The following is a 19,593-nucleotide window of genomic DNA, read 5'->3' as shown; positions in this document are numbered from 1 at the left end:
TCCCACTTCTTTTTCTACTTTGGTTAGAGCCTGTTTGTGCTGTCCTCTGAAGGGAGTAGTACACACCGTTGTAGGAAATCTTCAATTTCTTAGCAATTTCTCGCATGGAATAGCCTTCATTTCTAAGAACAAGAATAGACTGTCGAGTTTCAGATGAAAGTTCTCTTTTTCTGGCCATTTTGAGCGTTTAATTGACCCCACAAATGTGATGCTCCAGAAACTCAATCTGCTCACAGGATGGTCAGTTTTGTAGCTTCTGTAACGAGCTAGACTGTTTTCAGATGTGTGAATATGATTGCACAAGGGTTTTCTAATCATCAATTAGCCTTCTGAGCCAATGAGCAAACACATTGTACCATTAGAACACTGGAGTGATAGTTGCTGGAAATGGGCCTCTATTCACCTTTGTAGATTTTGCACAAAAAACCAGGCATTTGCAGCTAGAATAGTCATTTACCACATTAGCAATGTATAGAGTGCATTTGTTTAAAGTTAGGACTAGTTTAAAGTTATCTTCATTGAAAAGTACAGTGCTTTTCCTTCAAAAATAAGGACATTTCAATGTGACCCCAAACTTTTGAACGGTAGTGTATATATATATATGTATAGACGTAGACTATGATATTGATGGCCTATACTTAGGATACATAATCAGGGTAACATGCGGGTCTGACACCCATGCCAATCGGCATTTTGAAGGGGCTTGGGTGAGGGATGCGATCTCTTTACTGTATACCAAGCACAGCCTGGTATTGTAGCTCAATCCCATTCAATCCCAGGTCAAAGAGGAAGCCGCGATACAGCCACTCTGTACATTGTAGGTATATTCATCATTAGACTCTGGGATTACTCCCAGAGTAATCAGTGAGATCATAGAGTGAATCATGTGACCTGCTGGAGTGCAGAGTACTCTTGCTCCAGCAGATGCAATGATGAACAAATGGAGTACCAGCAGCCATATAACACATCATGTGGCCAGAAGTTTGAAGCAGATGTAACCTAGTTATTGTGAATTTGTCCATCAATAGCAACAAGATGAACTTTAATGTTCATTTGTTCAGTTAAAAACTCTGCAGTGAACCTACAAAATGCTATAACCTATACATGCTTCTATCATCAGTCTATACGTGCTTCTAAATAATCATCAGACAGAGAATTAACTTCTGATTGGTACGTTTGTGCTGCTTCTGTACCCATTTCAATGTTACACAACTGTCTGTCCAGGACAAATTGGATCAGAGCTATTGCACCAGGTACTGACATTTAGATGCTCTGCTTTCAACCCTCCTTTTGGATGGAGCACAGCTAGCACACTCTGAGCATGCTCTGTGCAGTGTACTCCAGTAATGATGAGCAGCAAGAGCATGTGCTCCAGAGATGCTCATGGCAATTACGAACAGGCAGAGCATGTTTTCTACACCCGGAGGATACTCATAGCACAATGATGAATATGCCTTTTGTAAATTCTATACGATACAGCAGGGAAAGATAGGATTGCCCAGTTGTCCTAATCAGAGGCTAATTGAAGCTTCTGGGCCCCAATACAAAACCTGTAACAGGGCCGCCCCCAACTATAATGCTTTATTCATAGTGCTGGCCTCCCTATATGGAGAAAAGAGGCCTTATGGCCCCCTAAGGCTCCTGGGCCCGGGTGCCCGCATCCCCTGCATCCCCTATAGTTACGCCCCTGGTCCTAATGATTTCCACTATAAAACACATACAAATAATAATACTTACAGAAATACTTCCTCTGGATTCATCCTTCCAATTTCTATCAAAAAAGCCCCAAAACGGTAGCTGGCAGCATAGGTGAAATGGATGAAGGATTGGCTGAATGCAAAACAGATGCCATACGTCTGGGCCTTGCGCTTAGCGTTCCTAAAATATATCAATTTAAAGACAATGTTAATAGAATAAGAGTCAAATAAATTCCGAACTTCAAGCGGACAAAATTAAATCTAACAATCTAATAATAAAGTAAATATCTTCTGACTTGTAGGGTTTCTGTAAGCTGTCACTATACATTTCTTCAAACGTCTTCTCTCTAGTCAATGATGCCACTGTGCGAATGTTGTCCACTGCTTCAGTTGCGATCTATTACATTTAGCAAAAACAGAAAAAGATTTATGCATGAAAATATATTTTCGGTTAATGAAATAAGAAATTGCCTTCCATTTGCCATCTTCATCAGTACGCTCTCTAAAACATTCATGCACATCCATAAGTTGGTGCTCTGGTTTTTATATATCACAATATAAACTAAAAGTATGTGGAAATATTAAAGGAGTTATCTGGGCAAAAACTGTTAATTGCCGGGAACCCACCACATAGGATCCCCGTCGATCATGTGATCACCCAGCTAGCTGTCAGTGTAGTAGGCTGGATGTGCTTCATAGTAAACGGCAAAAGTGGCCTAATTGACTTCACTCGCATTGAAATCAATAAGAGCTGAAGCAGCTGTTACATTTTCGTATCTGACCCCGGTGTCGGAGGTGGAAATGGCAGAAATGTTACTGAAGTCAGCTAGGGCCCTTCCACCACCATCTACTATGACACACATCTGGCCTATTGCACTGACAGTCGGGCAAGAGATCAGGTGATCACTGGGCATCTCATGCGGTGGGCCTCCCGCAAATTACCATTGATGCCCAATCCTAATTAACTAAGAACAATATGGTAGTAAAAGGGATTTCCCATCACAAAAGCAATGGTAAATTGATAAGATATTCTGTCATTTTGTGATGCTGGGACTCCCAATATACCAAGAATGACGGAAACACAATGCTAAATTACACTGTAGCCCCTGCAAAGGACTTTTCTGGTGCAACAACTTGCTGTACGAGGAACCCCAGCATTGTTCAATACTTGTGCAGAGTGGATGTGTAGGAGCACCACTGTGCAGGAATTAACTGTGAAGGGGACACAGGGCTGAACCAGAGTTGTGCCCTCTTCATTTTCTAAATTAGTGAAAGTACTGTCAAGGTGATGGCATATCCTAGCCAGGGGTGTAACTACAGGGGATGTGGTTGCACCCAGGCCCAGGAACCTTAGGTGGCCCATAAGGCCTCTCCTCTCTATACAGAGAGCCCAGTAGTATGAATAAAGCATTATGGTTAGGGGCCCTGTTACAGACTTTGCATTGGGGCCCAAAAGCTTCAAGTTACGCCTCTAATCCTAGCAATCACTTTCTGTGAGGGAAAAACCCTTTATGAGGTTCAACTAACCAACACATATCAGTACAATTAAGGGTAAATTCTTCTTTCAAAAATATTTATCTTGAATCACTCTTTACAGGGAAATTCCAGGACTTTGTTAACTATATTGCATAAATGATGAGCAAGGATTCTCCACTCAGATCCCCGCCGTTCAGCTGATTCCTGGCACCGCTGTTGCCATGATCAGAGGAGGAAGCAGAAAGAACTGACCGTAGTGCAGTTTCCTGGGCTGGTATTACAGCGCACTCTGGTTGAATTCAATGGGTTCTATGCCTGAAATACCAACCTTAGCAGCATTATGGTCAGTGCTTTCTGCTTCCTCCACTTACCAAAGCAACAGCGGTACCAGAATCAGCTGTTATCAGGATCTGAGCTGTGGTACATATTTGAAAAAAACACCAAAATATTAGAATAAACATGGAATAGTACAATAAACTTGGTATCGTAATGTGCCTACAAGCATAGAAATATAAGAGTACTTAGAACTGTGAATAATAGGCATAGGGGAGAGCAGGTAGTGAAAGAATTAGGTAAAGGGATGAATATATGAGTTGAGCGCACCACCTATCCTGAACTAACCAAGAGGGGTTAGAATGGCCTAATAGTGTTAGATGAGGCTAAAGAATCAGGAAATCATAGATATCCATGAGAGCTACTCTGTGGAGATACAAAATTTGCCCCAGGAATCCCAGATCAGATAAAAATTTGCGAAAGAATGGGCTGCAAGAGCTGCTGTCTCTTTTCAATGAGATGTAACTGGTCTACCTTCATCAACTAGTTATTCACAGAAGGACATTATGAAGTCTTCCAAAGAGTAGGAAACAGAAGTTTGGCATCAGCCAACAGAAACGATAACATACGGTATATAAGTATTAGTCCTATATTGCAGTTTACATGCAGCATTCATTTTAATGTAGCCTGGAATAATTACCTTGCCAGCCTGTTGGAGCTGCTTTTTATCTCGATTAGCGAAGCCAGTTAGTGCTCTGGTCTCAAGAAGTCCAGTGACCACAAGAACAGGAGTCAGGGCTAGAACCAGCAATGTCATTTCCCATCCAAAAATGAAAGAGATAATGATTCCTACTCCCATTGTGGCAAAGCCTTCAGCGATCAGCCCAAGTCTGGAGCCAGTTGCCTGAATAACATTGAATCGACAAATAATGAAATTTAAATCCTATCTAGGCCTTAGTAAGTTCATAACAATATTACTATTTTGTATTGGATAACCATTATCCAAAGTATTTCATCTCATAAAAAGCATTTACTGACTTGTATAGACGTCAAAAGAAATCTGCTATGGGAATTTCTTCACTACAATATTCCTATTCAATGTATAAAAATACGTACCTGTATGTGCTATGGGCTATATATCTCGTCTTTACCGTGAGATGATCTCTGGGGTCTTCACATATATTTGAAAAGGAGGCATTACTATGCCCCACTAGAATGCTACAGGCTCTTTTGGTTTAGAAAAAACTATGTATTTTCTTACACAAAGGCACAATACTCTTAGCAGTTACTGTAATTTCATATGGTATGTAAGCATAATGGTTACAGTCTCTAGAAGAGGTACTATAAATGTGATGGTTTCTCTCACACTTGGTGAGAAAATACTCTTGAACAGGAGAAAAACTGAGCAGATTCAATGCAGTAATGTAACAGTTATAGAAGTGAGTATTCACCCTACATACTCATTTTGTTTACTGCTTTCAATTTTTGACCTTCCTGGCAAGACCTCCTACCTGCCTGGCTGTAGCAGTGTTGTAAAACAAGCATCAGAGTTATTAATTGGAACTGTTACTTGTTTACAATAAAGTTGTGCTTTCTGGAGCATCTAACACGAGTCAGCATGGAATCTGTCCTGCTCATGAGTACAGCTACACCGAGGCTATTGTCAAAGTGCTCCCTGACTTTATGTGACAATCGGTGGGCCCTCAATTTGCCGCTGCTGTCCTGCACTCTCAATAATATTGTTCCCACAGGCAAGCTCCATCACATCATCACAAATCCTTCAAGGGTCAGGTTGCGCCCAAGAAGGCTGATGGTCCTTGCTCAAACCTTAAGTTTGGTAGTGGTTGCACTAGAGTCCTGATTACCTGAGAGTACCTAAAGGACCCCCTGCCACATAAAAAGCACCAGTAGTATAAGTGGCATATGATAGGTGGAAGGGCTTTTTATAGACTTTGCATTGGGACCCATGAGCTTTAAAAGGTTGCCCCCCTAAAAGTTTAATGGGTGTAACACTCATGGTCTTATCTAAATCTGGGTTTTGGTTTCCTTTGCTGCCAATTGCAAACTTTAATATGTATTTTGAATGCTTTATGGTAAAAAAAAAGTTTTTAGAACAGTCAATCATTTATAATACTAAATACTAAATTCCTCAAATGGCCATGTCTACTTACAGTATGTATCTGAGAGGCATCTGTGGCAAGTCTGGTTGTTAAAGCTCCAGTGCTGTTTTTCTTGTCATCAAACCATGACATTTCCTTTAGAGCACAAAAAGACAACATATTGTATATCTAATAACCACATATAAACACAAGACTCACAATATTAGGTAGTATTCGTTCTCAAACTAACCTGACGCAGCATAGATTTAAATGCCATTTGTCTAAGCCGCATGGTAAGAACTTCCCCTGATCTTCCAAACATGAAACCCTAATAAAAAAAGTACAGAATCTGTTATAACTACCACATACAGGACAATAAATAGCATAAAACAGTACAAACAACGCCTTCAGTTGGCAACTATTATTTTATAGTCACATATCACATTGATCTGATATTATAGTGGGGTTCTCTGCTCAGAACTCCCCACTATGAGATAGAATGAAGATCTGCTCTGTATTGGCAGCTCCTTCTCTGGTGGACCTGGCCTGTCCATGCATTACATGGTCCACCAATCATTACATATCAGCGGCACCAGGGAAAATGTTTAGCTACTGTAGAGGTGGCTTTCCCTGGCGATAACAGCAGGTCACAGGAAGTTGGAGAGATAATTTCTTTGAATCTGTGAACGTAAAACTTTATAGATTCAAAAACGTGTCTAAAAAGGACATTATTTGCATACATAAATTGAAGAGGTTTTCCAGGGAAAAACCATTCCTGACCTGTCCTCGGGATAGGTCGAGAATAGTTGATTGGCTTGTGTCCGCCGGTAGGGACCTCAGCTGATCAGCTGATTGGGTGCCCACGGTCAGTGCCGCTACCTCAGCTTGTAGTGGCCCTTACAGTGGACACCCGATCATCTGATAGTCTGGGGTCCCAAGCTGATGACCTATTTTGGGGACAGGTCATGAACAGTATTAGGCTGGAAAACTCTTTTAATTCTGATGTATAGTGGGTGCTTATTTTCTGAGGTTTAATTAAAGCATCAAGGGTTCATACACAAGCCACTGTTGTTTGCTTTGGCCCTCTATGGTGCCAGACTGAATTCTTTTATGATTGTTGATATTTATCTATAGGGACTCCATGTGTCCCAGTTGGGTCTCTGTATGTCCCCAAGTACTGGAACATGCCACCATTTTTCAACAATACCTTTGTGTGACTCATAATGAAATCAGAGGCCAGTGGAGCTGCAGAATATACCCATGCCAGGCTGCCACACGTATCTGTAATATAGCCTAATGTATGGGCCTGAAGCTTTAAATATACATATAATCTATGCATAAGTTTTAGAGTTGACTAACCTGTATAAAAAATGAAAAGAAAGAAACCAAACCGATAGCACCAACTATAATAGAATAAATATTTATTTCTTGTTGTATCGTCTCTGGTACATTAGTTCCAAAAATCTATGAAAAAAGAAACAGTTATATTAAAATGATATAAAGTCATGATAGATTCTAAAATTCTAGTTAGAACTAATTTAGGGCTCATTGACATCAGTGTCAGAGATTCGCTGAAATTCTTTTTTTTTTTTAAAGAGGAAGAAATGGCGCAGCATGCTGCCTTATTTCATCCTGTAAAATGACGGAAACCAAATGGACTCCATTAAAGTCAGTGGGGTCCGTTCACTGCTGCTCGGTTCCATTATATGACGGTTCTGTTTGGGCACATGTCCCATTTTCCTGCTCCAGGAAAACGGAAACAGAAAGCACCAATGTGGATGCAGCCTAATTCATGAATTCTGCAATTTTGGCTCAGTAATTTGTTCATTAACTAAAAAATTGTTAGAAATAATAGTTTGGCAATATAGCATAAGGCCAAGGGCGTACATACCATAAGGACAGACCATGCGGCTGCTATGGGGTACACGGAGAGAGGGGGCCCAGCGATATTTGGTTGCATGCCCTTTTCTATTGGGTGGCTGGAACTAATGTAAGACTTCCCTCTCCAGAGAAACCAAATTGCTCAAAAAAAAAGGGGTTGAGAATTATCTTAAGGGTCATGGAAAGGGAGTGGAGAGGAAAGCTAACATCAGACCCTTCTTGCATCTTAATAAGGGACCCATTTTTATCTTTACTATCAGGTCCCCACATTTCTATGTATACCAGTGTATTAGGCTTTGGCTTTTGCAGTGATTTATGGAAAAATCGTATAAAAAAATACTACATTTGAATAAAGTCTTTTCTGTTTGTTTGCATAAGCTAATTTCTGCTAGAAAACAGGCTGAAATACGAGCTGTATACTGTGGGAAAATGCTGAACTGATGGCCGGAAATTGAACGGTGGACCCCCTGTATAGTCAATGAAGGGGCCATTCAGCGCCGTTTTGCTCCGTCATAAGACCGTTCGGGGGTGCCATTTCCTTATAGATATATCTCAAGTTGTAATCTATGCCTATAATATACTTACAGCTATAACTTTAGCAAATATGATACTGAAAACTGGGTGAACTGCTCCATTGAGCGCTGCAGCAAGAGTTCCAATCAAGATATACGGCCACTCTGATTTATTCAGACTTAATATCTTGAAGAATGAAATGTTTGGAAGTTTTTCCTAGAGCGAAGAAGAAAAAAAAGTTACTCTTTATGCTAAAAGCTAATTATTCACCAAATCAGACCGATTGTTAATGGCTGTTACCTCTTCTGCATCTGCTGTCCTAAACTGCACTAGTATTATCTCACAGCTATGATATAGTATCTAAATAAATGAACAAATAATTTCACACATCAATTACCAATAAAGAGTGTATTGTGTGCGATACATTCTGATATCCTCCATTAGGTAAAAAGAAAAAAGTTTGATCTCCATACGGTACAAAACTTTTTTTTTTTTTAGGATAGATTTGTCCTCAATGCACTAGTTCAGCTGTAATTTTATTACTCCAATGCATCTAAACTAAAAAAAAGTGAAACATCTTTGCAGGTAATCTTGATAAAAACTATATTATGCATATAGCTGCTATGCGGATCTATGTATCTTCATGGTTGCAAATGACAATCAAACCCTGTGCATCCTGATCCTGCAGTCATGTTTAATTGCGTTCTATCAGTTCCCTATATCTACTGCTGTCGGTCAGCAATAAGAAGGGGTAGAAGCAGTGGAGGAACACATAATATCAGGATCAGACTACACACAACTTGTTTGTAGTCTGTAACCATGGAGAGGCATAGGTCTGCATAGAAAATATCCAATCAGTTTTCAAAGTTGCTTCATATTTTTAACCTGATTGGAATTCCTTTTTTCAATGCCAAAATTGTAACAGGTTCATCATCTACCATGTATCATTTATATTCTTTGTGTTTTCTAATGTGGTAGAGGTACATTGGGCCCAGGGGGGACTGTTAGATCTGTACTCCCTATAGCTTTTCCCTTGTTCTGTAACAATGTCCCTAAAAGGATTTTCAGCACGGAGTTTGAGGAAAGTTTTGGTTATAGTTATGTAGCAGAACAAATAAAAACCTGCTGTACTATCAGTACATTCATCAGCTACAGCCCATTTTATCTCTTTACCTCTTTGGTTTCCTCCTCTTTGTCTTCTTCCTCGTCTTTTTCCGACATAGAAAATTTTCCATTAGACAAGTTAGAATATAATCTCTGTACTAGAGGTGGTTTACCCGGCGTCGCTTGTTCATTTCCTTCAGTTTCTGTGTCTTCTGCTACTTTTATAGTCTAAAAGAAAAAAAAGGATAAGGGGACAAGATTATTTTGTAAGGTTCATTCTACAACATGACTCGACCCATGAGAAATGGGAAAAGTTATACCAATTCCATATAGTTTTATTGCTGCATTTACAATATGAAATATGAAGTTTTTCATGACAGACGGATTATATGTTTATATTCTTTTATTTATTTCTTTAGTATTTTACAAATCACTTAGGTTTTTATGTCTTTTCAAGTGAGGGGCCACTCATATCTTATTTTTCCTTAGGTTCTCAGGTTCCATTCCTGTGTTTTGTCTGAATTTCTGAAAACAGGGTTTAGACAGAGCCCTAGGACAGAACCATAGTCTTGAACAAATATTAATAAGGTCTTCATTTGAGCAGCCTTTGATTTGCTTATTGCAGCTGACCAAGATATTCTCTCATCCACAAATACTGGTAATGCATAAAAAGCTGCTCAAATCGAGAACTTATTTGAGTTGTGAAAGTCTATGGTTCCGTCTGAATACTGCTTCTGGGGATTTAGCTGTAACCTTAAGACAAAACTTAGGGATGAAGGAAAAGATGAAGTGTTAATAGCCCCTAAGGGCTCTATTACAAGGGATGACCTGTCAGGCACAGATGCCCAACAGGTCGTCCCAGAGATAATTGTTCATGTGCTTTTGCACAGAAACGAGCATTGCTAGTGAATGGAATCTGGGGTTGTTCTGGACGCCGGCCTCCATTCACAATAAACAGGCAGTCATTCATAAGGGAACAGGCCGATCCGTCATTCCATTTTCTGCATGCAGAAACTGAACAATGAACGGGAAGCAAATTAATTTTTCTTTTTCGTTCAGTCGGGGCACACATTTACACTGAACGAATTATCAGTCCATGTAAAAGGGCCCTAAGGCCTTAGTCACACGGGCATTTTTTCGCGCGATTTGCTGATCGCATGACGGATGCGCATCCGCAAATCGCGTGACCGGGGCCAAAAAATCGCCCGAAAATCTGCTCCTAGCCGCGTTTCATTAGAAACGGGCCGGAGCTGTCCAGCGCATTGCATTCAATGGAGCCGGCAATACAGCCGGCTCCATTGAAAGCAATGCGCTGCGGGCGAGCGCGGGCTGAATTGTCGGGAAGGGCTTAAATATATAAGCCCTTCCCTGCAATTCATCCAGAAATGTGTTAAAATAAAAAAATATATATATACTCACCTTGTCCCGGCAGCCGGAGTTCAGCGCGGCGAAACTCCGGCTGCCGGGACAAGGTGAGTATATATATATTTTTTTTTATTTTAACACATTTCTGGATGAATTTCAGGGAAGGGCTTATATATTTTAGCCTTTCCCGACAATTCATCCCGCGCACGCCCGCAGCGCATTGCTTTCAATGGAGCCGGCTGTATTGCTGGCTCCATTGAATTCAATGGGCAAACATCGTTCTTCTCTGCCACAGCTGTTACAGCTGTGGCAGAGAAGAATGATTTGTCTTCTATATGTTCTCAATGGGGTCGGCGCTGCTGCCGCCGGCCCCATTGAGTGCATATAGAGAAGAGAACAGGAATCGCAGATCGCACCTATTTCTGTTCTATAATTTATCGGACGAGCGCATAAAAAGCGCTCATGTGTCCAATACCATTGCAAAGCAATGGTTTTAAAAAATCGCCGGACGCATGCGCAAATCGCGCGAAAAAACGCCCGTCTGACTGAGGCCTTAGAATGAATTGCAAAGGAAGAGATGCCTAAATGGAGTATACCACTGGTTAATTATGGGTTGTTTCATACATCATGTTTAGTATTGAGAGATCTCAGATTAGTGTAGATTTATGATAATAAAACAGGAAGAAATCATTGTTTACTACTGATAGAGTGGACAGTAGCATGCACATCTGACCTAAGACCACAGGGTGTCAATAAGATGCATAATGAACTTTAGGTTGTCCTTGTGGTTTCAGTATATTAGATCAGTGATGTCCAGCTGATGACCCACATGTATGTGATATGTGGACCCCAGGGGAAAGCAAATTCATATAGCATAGCCGCCTTTCTTAGGAAAGGGATCAGGCATGAATGTTTTTGTATGCTGCATGTTCTGCACTGTTTTTGTATTGACTTTTTTATATGCCTGTGGTCTCTGTTCAATCCTCATATTTTTTTCTAAAAGCAAGAACAGATCCCAGAAGATATTTTGGAAAGTTGTTTTTGTATTTTGCTATGTAAAATATGAAGAAAAAATACCTGGCACAAATGCAGCCATTAAAAAATGACCTACATATGGGTATTTGTATCCCTTGACCCAACGAGTGAGTAAACTCTATGCTAAATGGAATCAAAGGGCTATTGAGGCCCCCACAATGAGTTAAACACTGCATTAGATGGCAAGATAAGATTGTAAGTGAAATATGTTTAGACAAAAAATTGTACTCAATATGGCAGATTTACTATTGGGAATTTGACAATTTCTGATGCAAATTGCGCAAAAAGACTGTCTAACATACTTTGCATCACATTTCTGATGTGTTTTAAATACTTTTGGACACTTTTGTGTCATGGCTGACAAAGGTGCATGGCTTCATGGCCTAAATGTGCCAAATTGTGCCAAATATTGTACCAAAATTTTCTTGCACTTTTTGCTGTAAATTACACCAAGTTATAGGTTGTATCAGGTTAGACCAGACAGTATAAAAATTCAACAGATTTATTGTTCAGCAAAGTCCCTGTGGTACAACTTGTGCATTTAAAGATGGTCTTGTCTAAGCTTGCACTGTCTAAGTATCAGGCTGCATTTGTCAATCTGCCTCAATGATTTTTTATTGTAATACAGTAAACATACCTGCGCTGTTGCAAGAGAATAATATATTCCCTTTTTCTCCATTAATTCAGAATGTGTTCCTTGCTCAGCTACAGAGCCGTTCTCCACCACAACAATCAAATCTGCGGTCCACACAGTGCTCAGGCGGTGAGCGATAACAATTGTAGTGCGTCCTTCAGTGGCCTGAAAACAGGGTGTTATATTCTTATTAGATGATAAACTGTAAACTGCTGCAATAACTGTAGTAGACATTTAGGAGGACCTTATGACCTTTGGATATATTATCAGATAACAGAAGAACGTATATACCTTGTCTAGAGCAGCTTGTACGATAGACTCACTGCCAGTGTCCAGAGCAGAGGTGGCCTCGTCTAGAAGAAGTATTTTAGGATTTCGTACCAGAGCTCTGGCTATGGCTATTCTTTGTTTCTGGCCACCACTCAACTGAGCTCCTCTTTCTCCAACAAGGGTTTCAAATTTCTAAAGAAACAAGATGAAATCATAAATAATATGAAATGACCTTTTCACACATGCTTAGAATTTTAGTGAAGAATTATATGTCAAACCTACTAGGAGATAATTAGAGTGATCAAGAATAAAATTCAGAAGGCCTTTGAGCAAGTGAGAGAGATAAGAGCCCATTTACATCTGTGTCGTAGGCTCAATTTAGAGCACAAAATCCCAGACAAAACAGTGCAGCATGCTGAGCTACTTTTTCCTCTAAAATGCCAGCTGGAATACCAGAATATAGATAGACCCTATTATAGTCAATGGGGGTCATTCAGCATTGTTTGAGTCTTGCATCTGCTGGATCCAGCAGATACAGTATTATGGTTGTTCAGCTCTGAGAACAGAGCAAAAAAACTGAAATAGACCAGAACTGCAAGGCACAGATGTGAATGAGCCAATACTTCACTTATTTATTGCACTAGGATTTGGATAGTGAGGTCCTATACTAAATTAAATACTTAGAAAGTGTGTGAGAAACCTGTTTATACTTCATGCTTCTGCAGTGCTACAACAGTTGACACAATTACATGGTGTCTCAATTAAATCCACCTAATTCTTGTTTTGAAACTAATTTGGATGAAACTGAACATTTAGCCCAAATTTGGCAAACCAGCTAAACCAACCTTTTGAAAAGTTTACTTATTGCTAATTTTCAGTAAATGCAGACTTTGATCATTCTTTCCTTGGGCCCTTCATATCATCTGTTGTAACAGAATTGAGTGAGCAGAGCCACACAAACTGTGTATACTTACATCAGGCAGTGCCATAATGAAGTCATAGGCATTGGCTTCCTTCGCAGCTTGCTCTATTTCTTCATCTGTCACATCTAATCTCCCATATTTGATATTGTTCTTAATGGTTGTTGCAAACAGGACGGGCTCTTGGCTGACCACACCAATCATTTCTCTGTAGTGTCTAATATTCAGAGATCTTATATCATGCTCATCAACCATTATCTAAGCCAAAAGACCAAAACATGACTCAAATCTCAATGGAAGGCAAATCAAATTTGTGAAGTTTCCATTTAGAAAAAAAATGAAATCTACTTACCGATCCCTCTTGTGGATCATACATTCTCTGTAGGAGTTGCACTGTGGTGCTTTTACCGCATCCACTTTGCCCGACCAATGCCACCGTCTGTCCAGGTTTAACTTTTAGATTAAGTCCTTTTAAAACCTTTTAGTTAAGCACAAAAGAGTCCATTGTGTATGTCCGTCCACAAATACAAGATTACACATCATTTACAAAAAAAGCACATAATGCAATAAAGCATACTATAGCAGAGGAATAACATAAGATTTACCTGAACCTTTGGTCTTGAGGGATAACAGAAATGCACATTTTTAAATTCAATATGTCCTTTTATATTATCAGGCTTGTACCCTTCTGTTGAATAACTGTTAATCGCAGATGACTGTAGGTTGGGAAAGAAAATATAAGGACAAAAATTAATATTTGTAAATAATAAAAAGTAAAATGTAATTGTCCACACAAAAGCATTTGGTGAAGAATGAACAGTCATAAATCATCTCCTCTACTACCGTTAAAGGTTTTCTGGTGTTATCTAAATAAAGCTTAATCACTATGCAAATGAAAAAGTAAATAACTTTCTAAGGGCTCATTCACATCAGCGTTTTTAATTTCTGTTCTGTTGTTAAATTAGAAGAGGAGCAAAACGGGGAAAAAAGTTTGACTTCCCATTGATTACAGTGGGATTTCCTGAGCTTCAATTGTGCTCATTTCATCTGTTTTCTGTGTTTTTATTCATTTTTTTATGAAAAAAATAGTGCAGACTTCAGTGCTTTTTGTGCTATACAAATACGGAAAGTTAATTAAAAGGACCCCCTTTTTTTACATTATTGTAAATGGGTAACAGGGCCGACCAGAAAGGTTACAGTTTTGCTCTGTTTTTATTGTCTGTTTAACTTATTAATTTTAAATGAGAATGCACAAGAGAGAAGAAATACAAAAGAAAACAAAATGAATCCGTTAATCAGTTAAAATAAAACACATTGAAATGATTGTTTTGTGACAAATGTGTCTACTGGATTAGTTTAAAAAATAGAAACTGTGGTTTCTGTTGGGTCTCATTATAATTCAGTTTTGATATTAATTTCCTTAAAAATAATCAGTTGAACATGGAAATCAAAATGCTGATGTGAAAAAGCCCGTAATATATTTTCTTGTCTCAATTTCTCATAATGTCAAGATATTAGTTGGCTATGAATGAGAGCATCATTGTTTACATTCACATACAACAAAACTGGTGATACGTAGGCAAAGCTCACATGGTGAGACAGAGAAACACTTACTAGAAGCTACAGCTGCATCTCTGTGTCTCTCTACCTCTCTCTCACTGCCGCTGCACCCTCAAAATACCCTCCAAGCCTCCTAGCATCTAGTGTGAATGTTTTTAAAGAAAACATGTAATATTTTGCAGTGCAGCCCAGAAAAGACAGGTCTTGATATAGCAAATGTTTTGTTTCCAAAAAGTATATTTAGAGCTTTACCTGGTTAATAGTATGGAATATTTGATAAGCAGCGCCTCTTGCCACTGAGAAAGCTTCAAGATGGGAAGCAGCTTGACCAACGCAATAACTGCTAAGGACAACGCAGAATAAGACCTGAAAAGAGAGACATTAATGTAAGATAGACTTTGTAAATCATTTAATCACAGACTTTTTATAGATTGATTACTAACCAAGGTATCATGGTTATACAAAGCTACAGAAAACCTCTTTAAATATTCATTTTGTAAACTCACCACAAGAACATTTCCGATGGTATATCCATTTCCTCCCAATATTAGGACTGATCCATACCAAAATCCAAGTGCATAAGAGCCATAAATAAATCCGTACATAACACCAACAGCCAACTGAGAGGTAATGGCCTTTTTTATTCCAATTTTTTTGGCCTCTCCCAAATTATCTGAATATCTAAACATATGAGAACACATTATTTAAGTACTGCATTACTTTCATCTGAAAAGTCATTATATGAGTCCATATGTGACGTATGTACCTTTGTATTTCTTTCTCTTGTCCACCAAATGCGACCACGGTTCGAACCGATGAAAGAACTTCTTCAGCTACAGCTCCAGCTGTTGCATAAGCTGACAGCTCCTTACTAGTCAGTGATACTACCATCTATAAAAGTGATTAATATTAATGAGTCTAGCATGATCTCAGTTATATTCTTTTCTTACCAGCAGTTACCAATTGCAATAAATGATTAAAATTCTTTTATTTTTCCTAATTCTTTACATATCAACACTACACTTTTGTAGAGGAAGACAACACCAGCTTCACAGGATTCAGGTTGCCAGTGTCTGAGTACAACTCCGAAAAGATAAGGGGTGGGTCATAGTAGATGTCTTTATATTGACCTCTTTAAAGAGTTTGTCCAGGATTAAAATACAAGGTCTGGTATTGTAGCTCATCTCTAGTCAGGGTGAGCATCGGTGGAGGTCAAAATGGGGAATGACTGAGAGTTCCCGATCTCAAGGGGGTCTCCTATCACTGTTTTCCCCCCTGCAGCTTTAAAATTCTGCCCCAACTGCCCAGGTTAAGCCTGCTTCCAAGAGATTCCCTGAATTTTCCCTGTAATGATTGGACAGAGCTGATGAAGCTTTCTGCCCAATCACAGAGAGAACTGTGCAGTCTACGTGCTCATCTCTTTGATCAGCAAAGGGAGGAAATAGGAAGCTGAACTATTAGGTTGCATGGGAGAAGAGGGATATGGGGAGCAGTCTCTGAGGATGGCATAGGGAGCAACCTGTGCGAGAACTAGAGGCATAAGAAGAAGTGTGTACAAGAACACATATGGAGCAACACTATGCACATATTTAGGGATAGCAACAGAATACGGAATTTGTGTAGGGCAAAAGGCAAAGAAGCTGCAGGAAAAGCAAGGAGCTAAAGAGGTCTGGACAGCAAATTGTGCAGACGCAAGTCACAGTTGAAAGAAGTCTTCATGGCGGTCTGGGCCTGATGGAAAAGATGGGAAAAGTGAAGGACTACAATCAAAGAAAATGTCAACTCTGAGTCTTTGGATTTACTGTGCTACAATCACTTATATGATCTCCAGAGCACCTGTGTAGAACTTGTACAGTATGTATTATCTTTAGTAATATAAAAAAAGAAAGAAAGACACCCTTTATTTTTTTTCCTTTTAGCACATCTTTATTTGGGGCAGTTTCAGGTTCTTATGTCTGTGACAAGGTTGTGCTCAAAGACCATGACTTTTTAGACTTTTTACTAATGACGAAGAAGAAGAACAATTGTTGCTTCAAATCATGGAGGAAAATTGCGAGGCTGTTCCAACATAGATTACCAAGAAGTCTGCTGTCCAGTCCTTAAGCTCTGACTGACAAGTATTTGTGTTGTAATTTTGACTATTTTCATATATTTTGAGATATTTTTGGAGGAACAGCAAAATGTGTAAATTGTAAGGACAAATACCATTGTCAATACTTCATGTTTTTAAGTATAGTGGTTTTTTGCAAAAGCAAATTGTTAATATTAATGCTGTAGCTTGCGTAATTGGCAATCTTTCATGTAAGCGCCATTTCTCATGATATACATCAATTTTGAGCACCATCTTTCAGTTGGAATTTAAAGCTAAACCTTTATCCCAACATTAATATTAGCAGATGTAACAAATTAGGAAGTTTTTTTGCTGTATAACAGCCACTTTATTTTTTGCCATATTCCTATTATATAGTCACTGTGTGGTGGTAATATTGGCCTTTATCCCTAGTTAACTGAGTGGGTCTGATATGTAGTTTCATTCCCAGTCCATGGACATAATTTGCACTCTTTCTAGAAAAAAAGCACACATTTTTACTAATTCTGGACAAGTAAAGTTTCTATTTAAATTCTTTCACGATCTTGATTTAATATTATGACAGCTCTAGAAATAGTTTCACATCGATGCAACATGTTGTAAAGTTAGCATAGTACTTTTTTTTTAATTAAACTTCATACTGTTTGATGGATTTTTTCTTTAGTGGAACCTTTTACTAATTCCTAGAAAAGTATAATGGCCTGTTATAAAACTCATAGATAGATTAAAACATATTCTGCTTTTTCAAATGTAACTTATACAAATTGTAAAATGATAAATGGTCCTCTCACCAGTGCTTCATATATTTAACACATTATGTTATACATTGTATTTGCTCTAGTGTATTAAACTTGTATTAACCCAAACTAAATTGAAGACTTTACCTTGGAACAAATCGCGGTTGAAATTGCCACCACGGGGCTTGTGGCCAGTATGACCAGTGCCAGTTGCCAACCCTTGGCTACTCCAATTACTAGCCCTCCTACGGCACATACAACATTTTGCACAAGATGGCCGACTTTATCTCCAATTCCATCATTGATCTTATTGACATCTCTACAAAAACAATCAGTGCTGTAAATAATATATACACTAATACAACAGATTCAGTACAAGACTAGGACAGAATGATGGTTCTCTTACTCGGTAAGACGAGTGTTCATTTCTCCAGATTTGTTGACATCAAACCAACTAATGTCTTGTGACAAAACTGCATGAAAAAACATTTTCCTCATCCTCCTTGTCTGTCTTGCTGCAGCTAACACCCAAAAAGACACTTGGACGTAGCCACAGACTAGAACACCCGCTCCTATTCCCACATAGTACAAGGCATACCTGGTGGTACAAATAATATTATAATAGATACAATTATTCTCTCATAACAAAGTGTGGCTAAAAATCATATAAATCAATATACTTACTCGGTCATCTGTTCCGGTAGGGGTTTGAACTTTTCACATTCAGCTGTGAAAATAAAAGAAAATGTATTATATTGGATTGTAATTCCATCATCGGTTAAAGGGATTTTTCAACTGGGGGATTGAAGATGAATGTTAGATTGCTAGGGGTCTCAGCACTCGCTTTGCTGTTTTCATATCTTCCATTAAGTTATATGGATTGGCAGCATTCTGCAACTGCTCCATACAACTCCATAAAACTTGTATAACTCTCAAGCTTCATAAGAGTATTGTTACTATATTCAAAATTAAAGGTAACCTTAGCTCTAGCCTGCCAACAGGGATTATGATTGATCACTGGATCATTGTGTGTATCATTTTCTGTTTAAATTACATGTTTTTGTCATATTAAAAAATCCGACAAAGACGAATCATTTCAGATTTATTTCCACCTTCAGTGTGACCCATTATCTGTACAATTCCATGAGAAACAATCATTTATGGTGGTAAAATAAAAATAACACTAAAATATGGCCACATAAGTGTGAACACCCTCTTATATTTGGGGATGTGGTCATGTTCAGAATTAGTCATTCACATTTAAACTCATGATAAATAATAGTCAGTACTCCGCTGCCATTATTTACAGTGATTCAGATGTACCCAATATAAAGTTCAGCTTTTCTAGTAGGACTTTCCCAACAATTCGACAATTTCTTAGTTGTTTCTTTCAGCAAAAGCCATGGTCCATAAAGAGCTTACAGCACATAAAGTGGGATCTGATTGGTGCAAGGTATCAGTCAGGAGAAGGGGACAAAGACATTTCCAAGACATTACATATGCCATGGAACATAGTGAAGACAGTCATCAAGAAGTGGATTCAATTTGGCACAACAGTTACATTACCAAGAACTGGACGTCCCTCAAAAATTGATGAAAATACTAGATGAAAATTGATCCAGGAGGCTGCCAAAAAGGCCAAAAGCAACATTAGAGGAGCTGCAGGAAGTTTTAGCAAGTCCTGGTTCTGTAGTGCATGTGAAAACCGTCTCTTGTATTCTTCATATGTCTGGGCTATGGGGTACGAGGCAAGACAGAAATCTTTTCTAACGAAGAAAAACATCCAGGTCTGGCTATGTTTTGTCAAAACCTACATCACATCTGCCAATAGTATGTGGGAGAACGTGTTATGGTCTGATGAGACTAAGGTTAAATGTTTTGTCCATAATTCCAAAAGGTATATTTGGTGCAAAACCAATACTATACATCACCAAAAGAAC

General features: G+C 38.8%; 1 protein-coding gene across 4 annotated transcripts in view; it reads right to left on the bottom strand.

The window, feature by feature from the left end:
• LOC136587127 (ATP-binding cassette sub-family B member 5-like) overlaps positions 1 to 19,593 on the bottom strand; it is a 173,865-nt gene that overhangs the window by 11,118 nt on the left and 143,154 nt on the right. For all 4 annotated transcript variants that reach the window (XM_066585624.1, XM_066585623.1, XM_066585626.1 and 1 more), the window contains 19 exons: positions 18,338 to 18,380; positions 18,060 to 18,251; positions 17,801 to 17,972; positions 15,594 to 15,718; positions 15,334 to 15,508; positions 15,080 to 15,193; positions 13,873 to 13,983; positions 13,620 to 13,745; positions 13,322 to 13,525; positions 12,369 to 12,539; positions 12,081 to 12,242; positions 9,113 to 9,271; positions 8,012 to 8,155; positions 6,905 to 7,009; positions 5,796 to 5,873; positions 5,618 to 5,701; positions 4,147 to 4,350; positions 1,994 to 2,094; positions 1,738 to 1,878 (listed from right to left, as the gene is read on the bottom strand). In XM_066585624.1, coding sequence (XP_066441721.1) covers positions 1,738 to 1,878; positions 1,994 to 2,094; positions 4,147 to 4,350; positions 5,618 to 5,701; positions 5,796 to 5,873; positions 6,905 to 7,009; positions 8,012 to 8,155; positions 9,113 to 9,271; positions 12,081 to 12,242; positions 12,369 to 12,539; positions 13,322 to 13,525; positions 13,620 to 13,745; positions 13,873 to 13,983; positions 15,080 to 15,193; positions 15,334 to 15,508; positions 15,594 to 15,718; positions 17,801 to 17,972; positions 18,060 to 18,251; positions 18,338 to 18,380 — 2,611 coding nt within the window. The remainder of the gene's footprint in view (positions 1 to 1,737; positions 1,879 to 1,993; positions 2,095 to 4,146; positions 4,351 to 5,617; positions 5,702 to 5,795; positions 5,874 to 6,904; positions 7,010 to 8,011; positions 8,156 to 9,112; positions 9,272 to 12,080; positions 12,243 to 12,368; positions 12,540 to 13,321; positions 13,526 to 13,619; positions 13,746 to 13,872; positions 13,984 to 15,079; positions 15,194 to 15,333; positions 15,509 to 15,593; positions 15,719 to 17,800; positions 17,973 to 18,059; positions 18,252 to 18,337; positions 18,381 to 19,593) is intronic.

Source organism: Eleutherodactylus coqui, chromosome 12 (genome assembly GCF_035609145.1).
Source record: "Eleutherodactylus coqui strain aEleCoq1 chromosome 12, aEleCoq1.hap1, whole genome shotgun sequence".
In the NCBI taxonomy this organism is placed as follows: Eukaryota; Metazoa; Chordata; class Amphibia; order Anura; family Eleutherodactylidae; genus Eleutherodactylus; species Eleutherodactylus coqui.
The sequence above is the reverse complement of the archived record's forward strand: the minus strand, read 5'-3'. Positions and strand labels throughout refer to the sequence as shown.